General features: G+C 37.6%; 1 protein-coding gene across 1 annotated transcript; it reads right to left on the minus strand.

Moving 5' to 3' along the window:
- Positions 1–3,992: 3,992 nt before the first annotated feature.
- LOC18443118 (elongation factor 2) lies at positions 3,993–11,381 on the minus strand. Its single transcript, XM_006853317.4, has 4 exons — positions 11,336–11,381; positions 8,107–8,161; positions 7,932–8,019; positions 3,993–6,727 (listed from the first exon to the last, which is right to left on the minus strand). Exons 2-4 carry the CDS (start codon positions 8,107–8,109, stop codon positions 4,287–4,289), a joined length of 2,532 nt encoding a protein of 843 aa, XP_006853379.2. The 5' UTR covers positions 8,110–8,161; positions 11,336–11,381; the 3' UTR covers positions 3,993–4,286.
- Positions 11,382–12,286: the final 905 nt, after the last annotated feature.

Raw genomic sequence — 12,286 nt, forward strand, 5'->3', positions numbered from 1 at the left:
TGATTCTAAAATTTCACGTCGACAAAATCCCTCCGCTTTTTTGGCCCAGGGAGTCAAGTGCATAGTATGCTCCCGTGCATGTACACTCTACGCGTTACATTTTAATTCGGTCCTAACAATCGAAAGTTATCGATAACGCGCTTTAAACATGGTAGAGTATTAAACATAGTACGAACAAGATGAGAGAAAGTAGAAGTAAGTGGGTTGGAACGTGTGGTGCAAATTCTTTCACAACATCTTCTATATAAAGTACGAATTAGTTCAACTGTAAAGCTTAAAAAATATAAGACATAGGTTTAAAAAGATATAATTAAAAGTAGTGAAAAAAATTATAGGGATTTATAATCTTACTGAGGGTATTGCTTTTAACAGAACAGAATGCCAAATCAAAACTTGTGTAGTTGACCCCAATTAGTTCGAAAGCGGATTTGCGAGAAAGGGACTAGGCAATTTTATCATGTCACTATGTAATGGATCACTGATTTTTTTTAAAAAAATAATAATCCAAAGGAAACTTAGACAGTTCCTAATATATTTAGGGAACCTTGAAAGAGGATCCAAATTGGGTGCTGACAATTCAGGTCGACAATTTTTTTAACCCCGAGTCAAACTAAATGGCATACCCTATTTATTTGGAAAAAAGACCTAAAACCATCCATCTAAACTTATGGTCCGTATACACCCTCGGATCTATAAGAAGCCCGTAGCCCCTTATACTTTTTTAAAAAGTGGTCACTCCCCTATTTTGAGGTTTTTCTTTCCTCAAATTGCCTTTTTATTTTAGGGTGCAGTTGGCATATAGATGCATCCGTAACTATAGAGATAAGGTGCACCTTCAAATTTTATTATGGTATATAATTTTGACATAAAATGCTTTTAGGATTATCTCAAAATCTATTTTTACATCTAATTATAAAATTTTAAATTTCAAAAACGGTTAAAATCAAGTAGATCTATAAACATATGAAAATCTTAAAAATGAACGGTATAGATAATATGTTGTAAAATGCAATATTTTTTAGATTTAAAATCTTTTTATTTTTCATAGTCATACATCTCGATGTCGAAATGATCAATCAAAAGGTTTTTCAACATTAAAACTACGTTTTTCGATGGATTTTTGAAGTGCATCCGTAGTTCTAAATTATAAGGTTGCATCCTTTTATAAACTTTTCCTTTATTTTATGTATCCCCCGTAGCCATTTCTCTCTCACCCATTAACCATTACTCTCTCTCTCTCTCATGGGATAGAGAGAGGAAGGGCGTGAGGAAGGGCGGGAGGGGGGATTTATGAGGAGAAAGGGAGCGAGAGAGAGAGAGAGAAAAAAAGGGGATTAAAAAGGCCAGCAATTGGGACTCTGGGGAATAAGTAGAAAAGAAAATGACAATTTGGGAAAAAGAAAAAGCTCAAAAAAAAGAATGAAAGAGGTTAAGGGGTTTTTTGAACTTTTTAAACATGTGGGCATCCATGAGCCACAATATCTATTTATTTCCACGTACCAAATCTATAAAAGAAGATTTTAGTAGGAGTAACCTGGCCCCATTAGGTCTAAGTTATACCCAGACCCGACTCACTGGGTCAACTCAAGTCCAGATTTATAAATAAAAAATATGTTAAAATAAAATTATAAATTTATTTACATGTAATTTGTACTAATATATTTGGGTCGGGTTGGCCTCGACGCAAACCGATAGGATCCAAGTTGGACAAAGACCCAAATCCGATCCGGTCATGTCAAAGTCAAATGGACCCATACCAACCCAAGAGGTCCCTTGTATAGGTCAAGACCTAGACCCCATTAGGTTGACTGACCCAATTGCCAACCCTAGATTTGACCCAAAAAAAACATTTAGATTTGGGAAAAAGAGATCTAAAGAGAAGACATTTAGATGTGGAAACCTTGAACTAGTATAAGTGGTTACATCTCGTAGCCACCCCGTGGTGCTAAATTTCAATATAGATCATAATTCCTAGCCCAAATTTGTTATTAAATCCTTCAACCTCATACATCTAGAAAATAGAAAAGTAATTGGTGTGCCAGGGAGTGCACCACAATAAGTGTGTCCCCACACGTATGCAACATCCAATAATTGGACGATTCAGATTGCACCAATTATGAGAGGGAATGGGTGCGCTCTCAAAAATCATAAAGGACTCAACATTTTTCTTCATTTTTCCTTTCTAGGACCTCTCAAAAGGGTTGTTAACCCAGTGTTGGTCCCACCTAAGCTGAGTCTCGAGAGACGTGGGCTGAAAACGACTCAAACTTTTGACTTATCCCCAAAGTGGCCGCTCTGAAGACTCGAACCTGCGCTCTTATGCTCTCTACGACTTCCCATTCCCCAATCCCCCCCTTTTTTTCTATGCAATCTCCCATGGTAGTGAAGCCTAAAAATCTCTATCACTCTCTCTCTCTCCCCCCTCTTCCACACACTCTCTCTCTCTAAACCCCATCTGTTGCAACTTTCTTCTAATGTAGAGCGGAAATTTTTCTTTCAAAAAATAATGTAGAGCAGTAATCAAGCACTGACATTGCTCTTAGAAAATTTCATAAAATGGCATTATGAAGATTCTAAGCTTTTTGTGAAGAGTTCTTTGTTTTTATTTTTATGCTACATAGACAAATCACAAGGAAATCAATGAGATCCAATAAGGAAGAGGCACCATTAAAAATCCAACCCGCTTCAAATAAATAGAGGTGGCAATGGCCCCAGCCCCGACCTGGGACCTAAGGGGTAGACCCAATCCGCATCTAGGTATGGGTTCAAAAATTGGACCCTATAGTTCGAGTCACAGTCCATATCTTGAACCCAAACATTATTCTGGTCTGGATCTGGTTGGGTCCAAGTCCAATAATATTTTTTGGTTCCCAATATATGTACCATAGATATTGTAACTTTTGGGTCGGATCCAAGTCCCACACTATATTCTCAGGTCCAAGTCCAGGTCGACCCGTTGCCACCCCTAGACTACTCAAATAATCCATCTAAAAACCTGCCTTTATCTCTCTCTAGAAACAAGCCTACTTCCTCTCAAACTAAGGAGCTCATCTCATGCAGTCTTGCAGACATAAATCCAGCCTTTTCAGTGGGGTTCTCTCTACGGCACACCTGCCAAAACCTTCTAAATCTCCAGATCTACAGCTCCTCTTTTTAATCCTAACACCAATCATTTGTCTAAGAAAAGGAAAACCCACAATTATCACCATTTTAGCAAAGCTTTTATGGTTTGGTGGTCCTTTTGTTCCAATTTTCAACCATGTTTGATACGAGGATTTGTGGTACTTTTGTTCCAATTTTCACCCATGCTTGATGTGAGGATTTGCGGTACTTTTGTTCAAATTTACAACCATGTTTGATACGAGGATTTGTGATACTTTCACATGCTTATATTTTGGGTATTTTGGGGAAAACCGATTTCATAAAAATTGTTCCTGAATTTGGAAAATTAGCAAATAAAAGAAAGTAAATAATTAAAAAAATAATTAATTGATTAAAATTTTAAAAAATCTATAGACAAAGATGCAAATATTTCTCATGAAGTAAGGGAGCTTTTCGGCCAACAATGACCAATGCCCTTTCCCCAGCTAAAATTAGGAGCCAAAAAAAAAAAGAAGGGAAAATCCATTAAAATTAAGTTCCCATTGCAACAATGTAAAGCCTCTTCACCATTAAGAGAAGGGGGGGGCACTCTTAAAAGTGTTCAAGAACTCAAAATTAATTCATTTTTCCTTTAAGAAGATACCTCGAAAGTGGATTCTCATTCACCTGTGTCCTTTGCCTACACTACTCCAACACGATTATAGTTACTTTTGTGAGAATTTTTTATCACACCAATAAGGGGTTAAAAATCATATTCTCAAACCATAAACAAATTCACCGCACCACAAGCAGTTTTCCTTTTTGTACAAGTCAGATCAAAAGAGAGTAGGATAGGGCACAAAACATTTCTACAAGTCAAATCAAAAGAGAGCAGGAAAGGGCACAAAACATTCAACTAACATACCCATGATTTTTAGGCATTAGTAGTCGAACAACTTAACACGTAACAATTGTTGCTCAAACATCACATATTCATGTTCCGATTTGAAGCATCCCCTTAAACAAACCAATTAAAAGTAGCTCACTGCAAAATTTAGACTCCATATAGAAATTCCAATGACCAAAACCCAAGAAAAATCTAAAACATCATGAAAAATAGTATCTCACGGGAAAAAAGACTTACCCATAGACACGAGAATAGAGAAATCATACTATAGAGAGAAAGAGAGGACCCAGTTCCCTGCTCACAGCTTGTCTTCATAGTCAGAGAGAGGAGTAATCTGTTCTTTGAGCCCCTTCCTCTTTCGAACCTCAGTTACTATTCTGAATGCTTCAGAGGTTGGATCGAATGGGTCGGAATTCATCATCTCCCAGTGATCAAACACGCACTGAGGGAAAGCCTGCCCTGAAGTTGCAGCCCTGAGAGTGCTCGAAAAACCAAACGACTCAACGACAGGCAAGTAAGCTTTGATGTTATATAGAGGAGTCCCTGGCCTTTGCATTTCTTCAAAAACATGCCCTCTATTCTTATTCAAAACCCCATAGATACCACCCAGAGCTTGCTCAGGTGCCTGAATTTCGACCAAGTAGATGGGCTCCAGCATCCTCGGTGTTGCAGTCAATTGGGAAGCATAGATGACCCTACGAGCAGTGGGGATAATCTGGCCACCACCCCTATGAATGGCATCGGCGTGAAGAACAACATCACAAACCTCGAAGCATATGCCTCTCATGTTCTCTTCAGCTAAGGCTCCTTCTTTTGAAGCCCATTGAAAACCAGCAGCCACTGAGTCCTTGATTTCATTGAGGTATTGAACTCCCTTACACATGTCCACCACCATGTTGGGGCCAGTGGTCTCGGGTCCAAAACACCAAATCTTCCTCGCAAGGTCCTTATCCCACCCAAATTCCTCGGACAAAATCTTGGATCTAACCTTGGGGTCATCTCTTGGGCCCACGCGACCCTCATCAATGGCCTCAGGAAGCCCCTCTTCCAATGGCCTGGCTTCCATGTAGAGCCTGTTGTGCTTGTTGGGGGACTTGCTCATAACAGTTCGGCATGATTTATCCTTGACAGTCTCTCTAAATGAGACCACAGGAGGTGAAACATTGATCTCAGCTCCACCCATGAAGTCTTCTTGCAAGTCCTTGAGGCAAATCTCGAGATGGAGCTCACCTGCACCAGCAATGATGTGCTCCCCAGACTCCTCAATCGTGCAAATCACCATAGGATCGGACTTCGCCAAACGCTTGAGCCCTTCAACAAGCTTAGGAAGATCAGAGGCCACCTTGCACTGAACAGCAACACGAACAACAGGGGACACAGAGAACTTCATGGCCCGGATTGGGTGGGCATCAACCTCAGTCTCATTGGTTATGGTCGCATTCTTAGTGATGAATTGATCCAGCCCAACCAAGGCAACTGTGTTACCGCAGGGCACATCTTCGACCGACTCTTGCTTTTTTCCCATCCAAATAACTGTCCTCTGAACGCTCTTCACATACAGGTCCTTCTTCTGGCCAGGCACATAGTTGGGGCCCATGATTCGGACCTTGAGCCCAGTTGAGACCTTGCCCGCGAAGACACGGCCAAAAGCAAAGAATCGCCCCTTATCAGAGGCAGGAATCATCTTAGACACATAGAGCATGAGAGGGCCCTCTGGATCACAGTTCCTAATAGCATTTGCATAAACATCATCAAGTGGACCCTCATAAAGGTTCTCAACACGATATCTTTGGGCCTTTGCAGGGGAAGGGAGATGGAATACCATCATCTCCAACAAAGCTTCGCTCGCAGGAAGCCATGTTTGCATGACCCTCTTCATTAGGGCCTTGCCCACAAGTTCCTTCTCATCAGCCTTCATTGTTACCCCAAGCTTTTGAAGCATAGGCCAAAGCTTAGTTTTCTGGTCATTCATGCATGTGTTGATTATTTGCTTAATCGGTTCATAACAAAACTGAACGAAACCCCTCTTGCAAGTGGGGGATCCAGTGTTCTTGCCGGTCCACTTCTTGGTGGCAGGGTCGAAGTAGTTCTCACCCCAAAGCCTCTCCATCATCTTAGCCTCATCAACACCAAACTTGGAGGCATACATCTTAGCAAAATTGGTCAAAGTGAAGGCCCAACCATGAAGACCAGCTGAAAAGGCAACTGTACCCTTTTCAGGGTATACCTGAACATCTCCAAGAAGTGGGTCTTCATAAGTGGCCATGATCACATTAGCATTCTCAATCACCTTTTGGAAAGTTTGGTAGGCCTCCTCCCCATCAACTTGGAGCTCAAGAAAGCATCGGTCCATCTTGTTCACAGTGAGAACTGGCCTGATCCTCTCACCAAGTGCTTGTCTAAGCACTGTTTCAGTTTGGACACAAACACCCTCAATACAATCAACCACAACAAGAGCACCATCAGTGATTCGAAGGGCGGCAGTAACCTCAGAGGAGAAGTCGACGTGCCCTGGTGAATCAATAAGATTGATGAGGTACTCATTGCCATTTCTTTCCCCCTTGAAGCTCTTGAGTGATTCTTCGGTCATTTCGTAGTAGAGGGAGATACCGGTGGACTTGATGGTGATACCACGTTCCGCCTCATCTGCACGGGTATCAGTCATCCTCACATCTCCAGCAACCTCTTGTGCAATAATACCGGCAGCAGCCACGAGACTGTCAGTGAGTGTGGATTTACCTGAGAGAGGGATTACAATAAAACTTATCAAGAACACATTTGACTTCCGAAAATATTAATATTCAAGAACTGAGCCAATGAGACCGACTCCGCAAAAAGGTGTAACAAATTTACATTCAAAAATCAATTTAAGACAAAGTAATACAAACTGTGAGACAAAATAGAGTTTTTAGATGGAGCAAATAATAAGTACTAGAAACAGTAGAACAAGTTTGAGCTTTTATAGCTATGATACGCACTACAATATGTCAAGCAAACTCAGTTCCTTAAGACCTCTATTAAAAACCACTAAAAATCATCATTGTTCAATAATAACTCAATAATTTACAATCAAAAACAAAATTAGGGCAAAATACTACAAACTATGAAACATTGACTCTTACAGCAAATAATTTTCATTGCTACCAACTCCCAAACAAAATTGAGCCTAATCAAGACAAACAGTAGATACTACCAATAGTCAGAACAAATGCAACAAAAAATTAAGACAAAAGACACAAGTGCAACAGAATCAAAAAAATAAAGTTAGTATTTAATAACTGCAACTTTTCAGGTTTTAAGTACATTCAAAAACTAAAACATACTTTAATACATCCCACCAATGACAACACAAGTAAAATACGAGACAAGAGCAGTAACCAGATAAGAAAACTGTGATTTTCTCTTTGAATAAAAGACGTACAGATAAATTCTCAAATTGCAATCCGCTGTTTTTATCGTGTTGTTTTCAAAAGTGCCCATTTTGATAAAAGATGAAAGTGCCACCATTTCGTGCTTTTGATATCCATAGACACAAAAATTTGGGTGAGGAAGCAGCAGTTCACTTTTTACAAATTTATACGCACATGCCAATTGAGATATCGGCCAAATCCCAAATTGATAATGGTGACAGTCATAAAACCAGGAGAAAATACCATACAAAATCCTGAAGATATTACACAATAAAGAGATGAGTATCAATTGTCGACTTTCAATTCCAAACATAGGAGAAGGAACATAGTTCTCGTGATGAGATACACCACGGAAAAACAGTTCATCTCTGCCATCTGTCTTAGAGAATGGAGATTCAAGCATTTAAGGCGTTTTGAGATTCAAGCATTAAAGGCGTTAGGCATACAATGCAAAGGTTTTATATGGGATTAAGCTTTAACCAATGTTCATCAAGGAAATCGTGACTTTAAGACTGGTGAAGTGGAATGCATACCATGATCCACATGCGCAATGACCGACATGTTACGAATATTATGCTTCAGGTCCATTATGCGGCGGAGCTCTTCTGCTGTAAACTTCACCTGTTTTAACAATACAGCCAAAAGGTTAAGAAATTTTACGAAAGAGGATGGTGCTCAAAATTACAATAACCACAACATAATATTTACCATTTTGACTAGTTTTCAAGTTCGCCCTACACAAAGAATTCCAACAGAAAAGTTCCTGCAAAAGAAACAGAACATTAGTACTTTCTTTTTGGATGCACAGGAAAATTGACAGCAATAGAAAAAGAGCACATATGGAACATCACTGGGACAACAATAGCTGAAGCAAGAAACCACCACCACAGAAAGTAACCCCAGTAGCGCCCAATAAATAGAACACACAAGTAACAACTACCAAAAGAAAGTGCAAACAAAAAGAATGCCGGCATAACACTATACAGAAATTTGGAGTTTGTTGGAAGGAAAAGTGCAGGATGAATTACACCAAACCCCTATGATAAGCAAATAAAATTGTTTCTTTTTAAAATGGCGATACTGGTCCCACAGCATGAATGAAGGTTTTCAACCAGTAATCTAATTGGTCCAATTAGCAAGAGACCCAGCATCTCAGCAAGTTTTTCTGTAGCATTACATATAGCAGTCCCTAATGAACTACCCAGAACTACCCAGAGAGGAACATAACTGAATACATTGAAGTGCTTATTAAGTACTTTCTGGGTAAAAGGGTATGCATATTCCTTTTCACTGCATAGGCTAAGTGTGAAACAATAACAATGCTTCAGCAAACCAATGACACAAATTGTATCACATAATGAATATACGCAACATAACTGAACATTTCACTAACTGTCTACACCAAAATAAGAATGAAATAGATATCTTGGATCAATGAGAAAGGTGCGAGGTCGATGAATCTTATGCATAAAAGTTTAACATCACATGATGGAAAATTTTTATAAGGAGAACAGAATCCAGATAAACAAAAATAAGCATGATCCAAAAGAATAATGTAACTGCTAGTGGAAGTACTAAGAGACAGGTAGAAACCATTAAGCAGTCTCTATGATGAAAACAAACAGATCCACATAAAAAAATTTGAGCATAGCATGAGATGCACTAAAACCCAGACGACATCAATTTGCAAACAAAAAATAAACTCAGCCCCCAGGTAGACAAGCGTTAGAAACAAACATCAAAATCATGCCACTTTGTAATAAAACAAAATGAAAGTGTTCATTACAAATCTGCAAGTATAAACCCTCTGTAAATAGATCATGGTCATATAAACAACCAGCCAGAACTGAATCATTATTAACTACAACAATCTAGTGACAATGGCAATGCCATTTGTCTTTTCTTACCTTAAGAGCTTTGACAAAATAAAATTCAAGAGAAAAAAAGAAAAAACAAGTTATAGCATTCCTTGCCAAGCCACAATGAAATGATAGTTACGTATCTCATAATACTTCAAAATAAATAACTGTTTCTACTTCCATCAGATTTATGACACCGCAGCGCTTAACAACATTTTGGAGAAAGAGCAGTACCAACCAGAACATGGAAATAGGTGCTTCTCTCCCTATAGCACCACTCATCAACTAATAGACAATGATAGGCTGGGAATACCATAGTCTTGGAACTACTAGATCCTTCTTGATCATTCTGAGCAATATTTTTACTCGAGTTACTTAGAAAACATCTCTTTTTTTTTTTTGAGAATTAAACAATAAAATCTTATATCACCATCATCAGAGCCTTGTCCCTCAAAAAAAAAATCAATGGAACTGCAGCTATAGATAAAAATAATTATACACTTGTAGCAAACAACATTCACAAGCACCAAAACTGCAAAACGAAGGCAAAGAAAAATAAAAATAAAAATAAATAAACAGAATAAAAGTTAAATTCATCAGCAATCATAATACTATTCACAGCAAGAAACAGAAAAAGTCTATATACAGCAACCAATAAAATAGAGAAAATCCATATAATGAGAAAAGTTTGATATGGAAAAAAAAACACAAGCACCAAATCTACCAAAACCACATGACAAAAATTCATCAAAAAACTGAGAAACTAATCAAAAAAAGGGAAAACCAAAGAATACATCAAATGTAAAATAGCAAATGCTATATCCATGGGAACCATAAAATCTATTTCAAATTAAATCTCCAAACTGAAAAACATAAAAGGCAAAACCAAGGAATGCATCAAATGTAAAATAACACATCATCCATGGAAATATGCTATATCCTTAGGAACCAACCTGCATCGGAAAATATTCACATATAGTAAATTATCCTAAACAAACCAAACGTCCCAGTTCAAGTTAATATGAAGCAGTTCATGCCTGATATATTTGATCTGATCGTCTCCCAGTTCAAGTTAATATGATGCAGTAGATATATTTGATCTGATCGTCTCCCAGTTCAAGTTAATATGAAGCAGTAGATATATTTTATCTGATCGTCTGGTAAGCAGATAAAAGGAACCCAGCCCATATATTATCAAATGCCAAAAGCCAAATCAACAACACATATCAAAAGAAACCGATATTTCACATTAAGATCTGAGCCTCTTCAACTCTAATGACACATAACACCACTATATCCGTACATATATAGAAAAAATAGAGAATAAACATGCACTAGTTCCACCAATAACTACGTAGTTATTTCACACAAATTATCCCAGCAATCAAAATACGTATCCTCTGGGTAATTGAGTACAGATCCGATCGAGAGGCAACAAATCGGTCCTCTAACTGATCACTTCTTCACTAAACCTCTTAACAGTGCAAAAACCAAACATCGTTAAACTAGATATTAAAACTTTAAGCTAAACAGTACAACCAATCACTCAAAAATTACCTAGGACCTGAATTTATAAACCTTACTCAAAAGAAGAGAACGAGTCAATAAAACAAAACTCCATATATCAAAAGCCTGTAGCAGGCTAAATTGTATCGCCACTCCCGAAAACCAACAAAAAAGAAAAAACAGAGAGAGATTTCTTATCAACCGATCTTTGTAACTAAATCTCTGGCAAATGGACCAAGCAAACAACAGATATCAAAGCTCGAAGCAGGCAAACTCATACCGCAAGTCACACATAAAGCTATAAATAACCTAACAAATGAATTTTTCGATGAAATATAATTCTCACAAATACATAGTAAATTCGCAACAAATCAACCAGATAGTAAAGGCTATGTGAACTAGATCATACCACAATTACAAACAATATATATATATATATATATAGAGAGAGAGAGAGAGAGAGAGCCCCTAGGAATCGATCTGATTAAGAACCAGTAAAACATTTTAAACAATTGAATCAACAAAAAATGCGGAGAAAGTAAGCAATCCCCATGGATCTTAGAGTGGTTTACCTCCAACGGCAGAGATACGTCTCGTGCCGCCTCAGAGAGTTATGACAGACAGGAAACTAAGAGGCCACACTCTTATAAACCCTAATCTTGGGCCTTTGAGAAGTTCCTAGCCGTTCGATCTCGAAGATGAATCTTGGCCGTTGATTGGGGGAAATTCATTTTGCAAACCGCCTTTGATTCTTCGGAGCTGACAAGCGTGTGAGGCAACTCTGTCCCCACGCTTGCCTATAATCTCTCCTTATGTTTTCCTCTTCCTTTCTTTTATTATAAACTTGTCAAATGATTCATGCATCCGCATGATCACACTGGCTATTTAATCCCTTGGATAAAACCTTAATAGCGAATAATCAAAAGACTTCATTTTTTATAATTACACCTTTTTTTTATAAAAAAAGGTAAATTCATTAAATTACCCATAAGAGATAAACAAATTAACACTTTATTTGTATCTTTTATTTTAATTTTTAAATACTTATGAAGAAACACACGGTCTTTGAGTTGGAATAGTTGCAAATGGAAAAATATTAAATATTTTGTGTAATGGGTATTTTGATAAATTGTTTTACGAAAATCCCAAATTAAACTTTCTATTCAATCGAAAAAAATAATATCTCGACATTAAATACAAACCGTCTAATTTTTTTTAAGTGTTAAAAAACTCATAATTCAATTTTTTTAAAAAATAATCATCTAATAATTTTTAGATAGCTCCCAAATTTTCAGTTAAAAAAAAAAAAAAAAAAGACTCCCAAGTAATCTCCTAACCAAGGAAATAATTCTACAATGTATGCTCCCTTAGGAAACCATATATTACAAAAAGGAAATCACTGGCAGTTGCAACTAAAAATAAAACGAAAAGGCCAAAATTATGTAAGTGTGAAGAAAAGGAAAAAAAGAGTGAGACATAAAATTAAAAGAGGCCGGAAAGATATGGGAAAGTGAAGAAAAATA

This window comes from Amborella trichopoda, chromosome 2 (genome assembly GCF_054954075.1).
Source record: "Amborella trichopoda isolate Santa Cruz 75 chromosome 2, AtrichopodaSantaCruz75HAP2 v2.0, whole genome shotgun sequence".
Taxonomy (NCBI): Eukaryota; Viridiplantae; Streptophyta; class Magnoliopsida; order Amborellales; family Amborellaceae; genus Amborella; species Amborella trichopoda.

Coding starts and splice junctions, on each gene's coding strand:
- LOC18443118 (XM_006853317.4), bottom strand. Junction 6,728..7,931: donor CATTGCGCATGTGGATCATG/GTATGCATTCCA, acceptor TCCCTCTCTCAG/GTAAATCCACACTCACTGAC.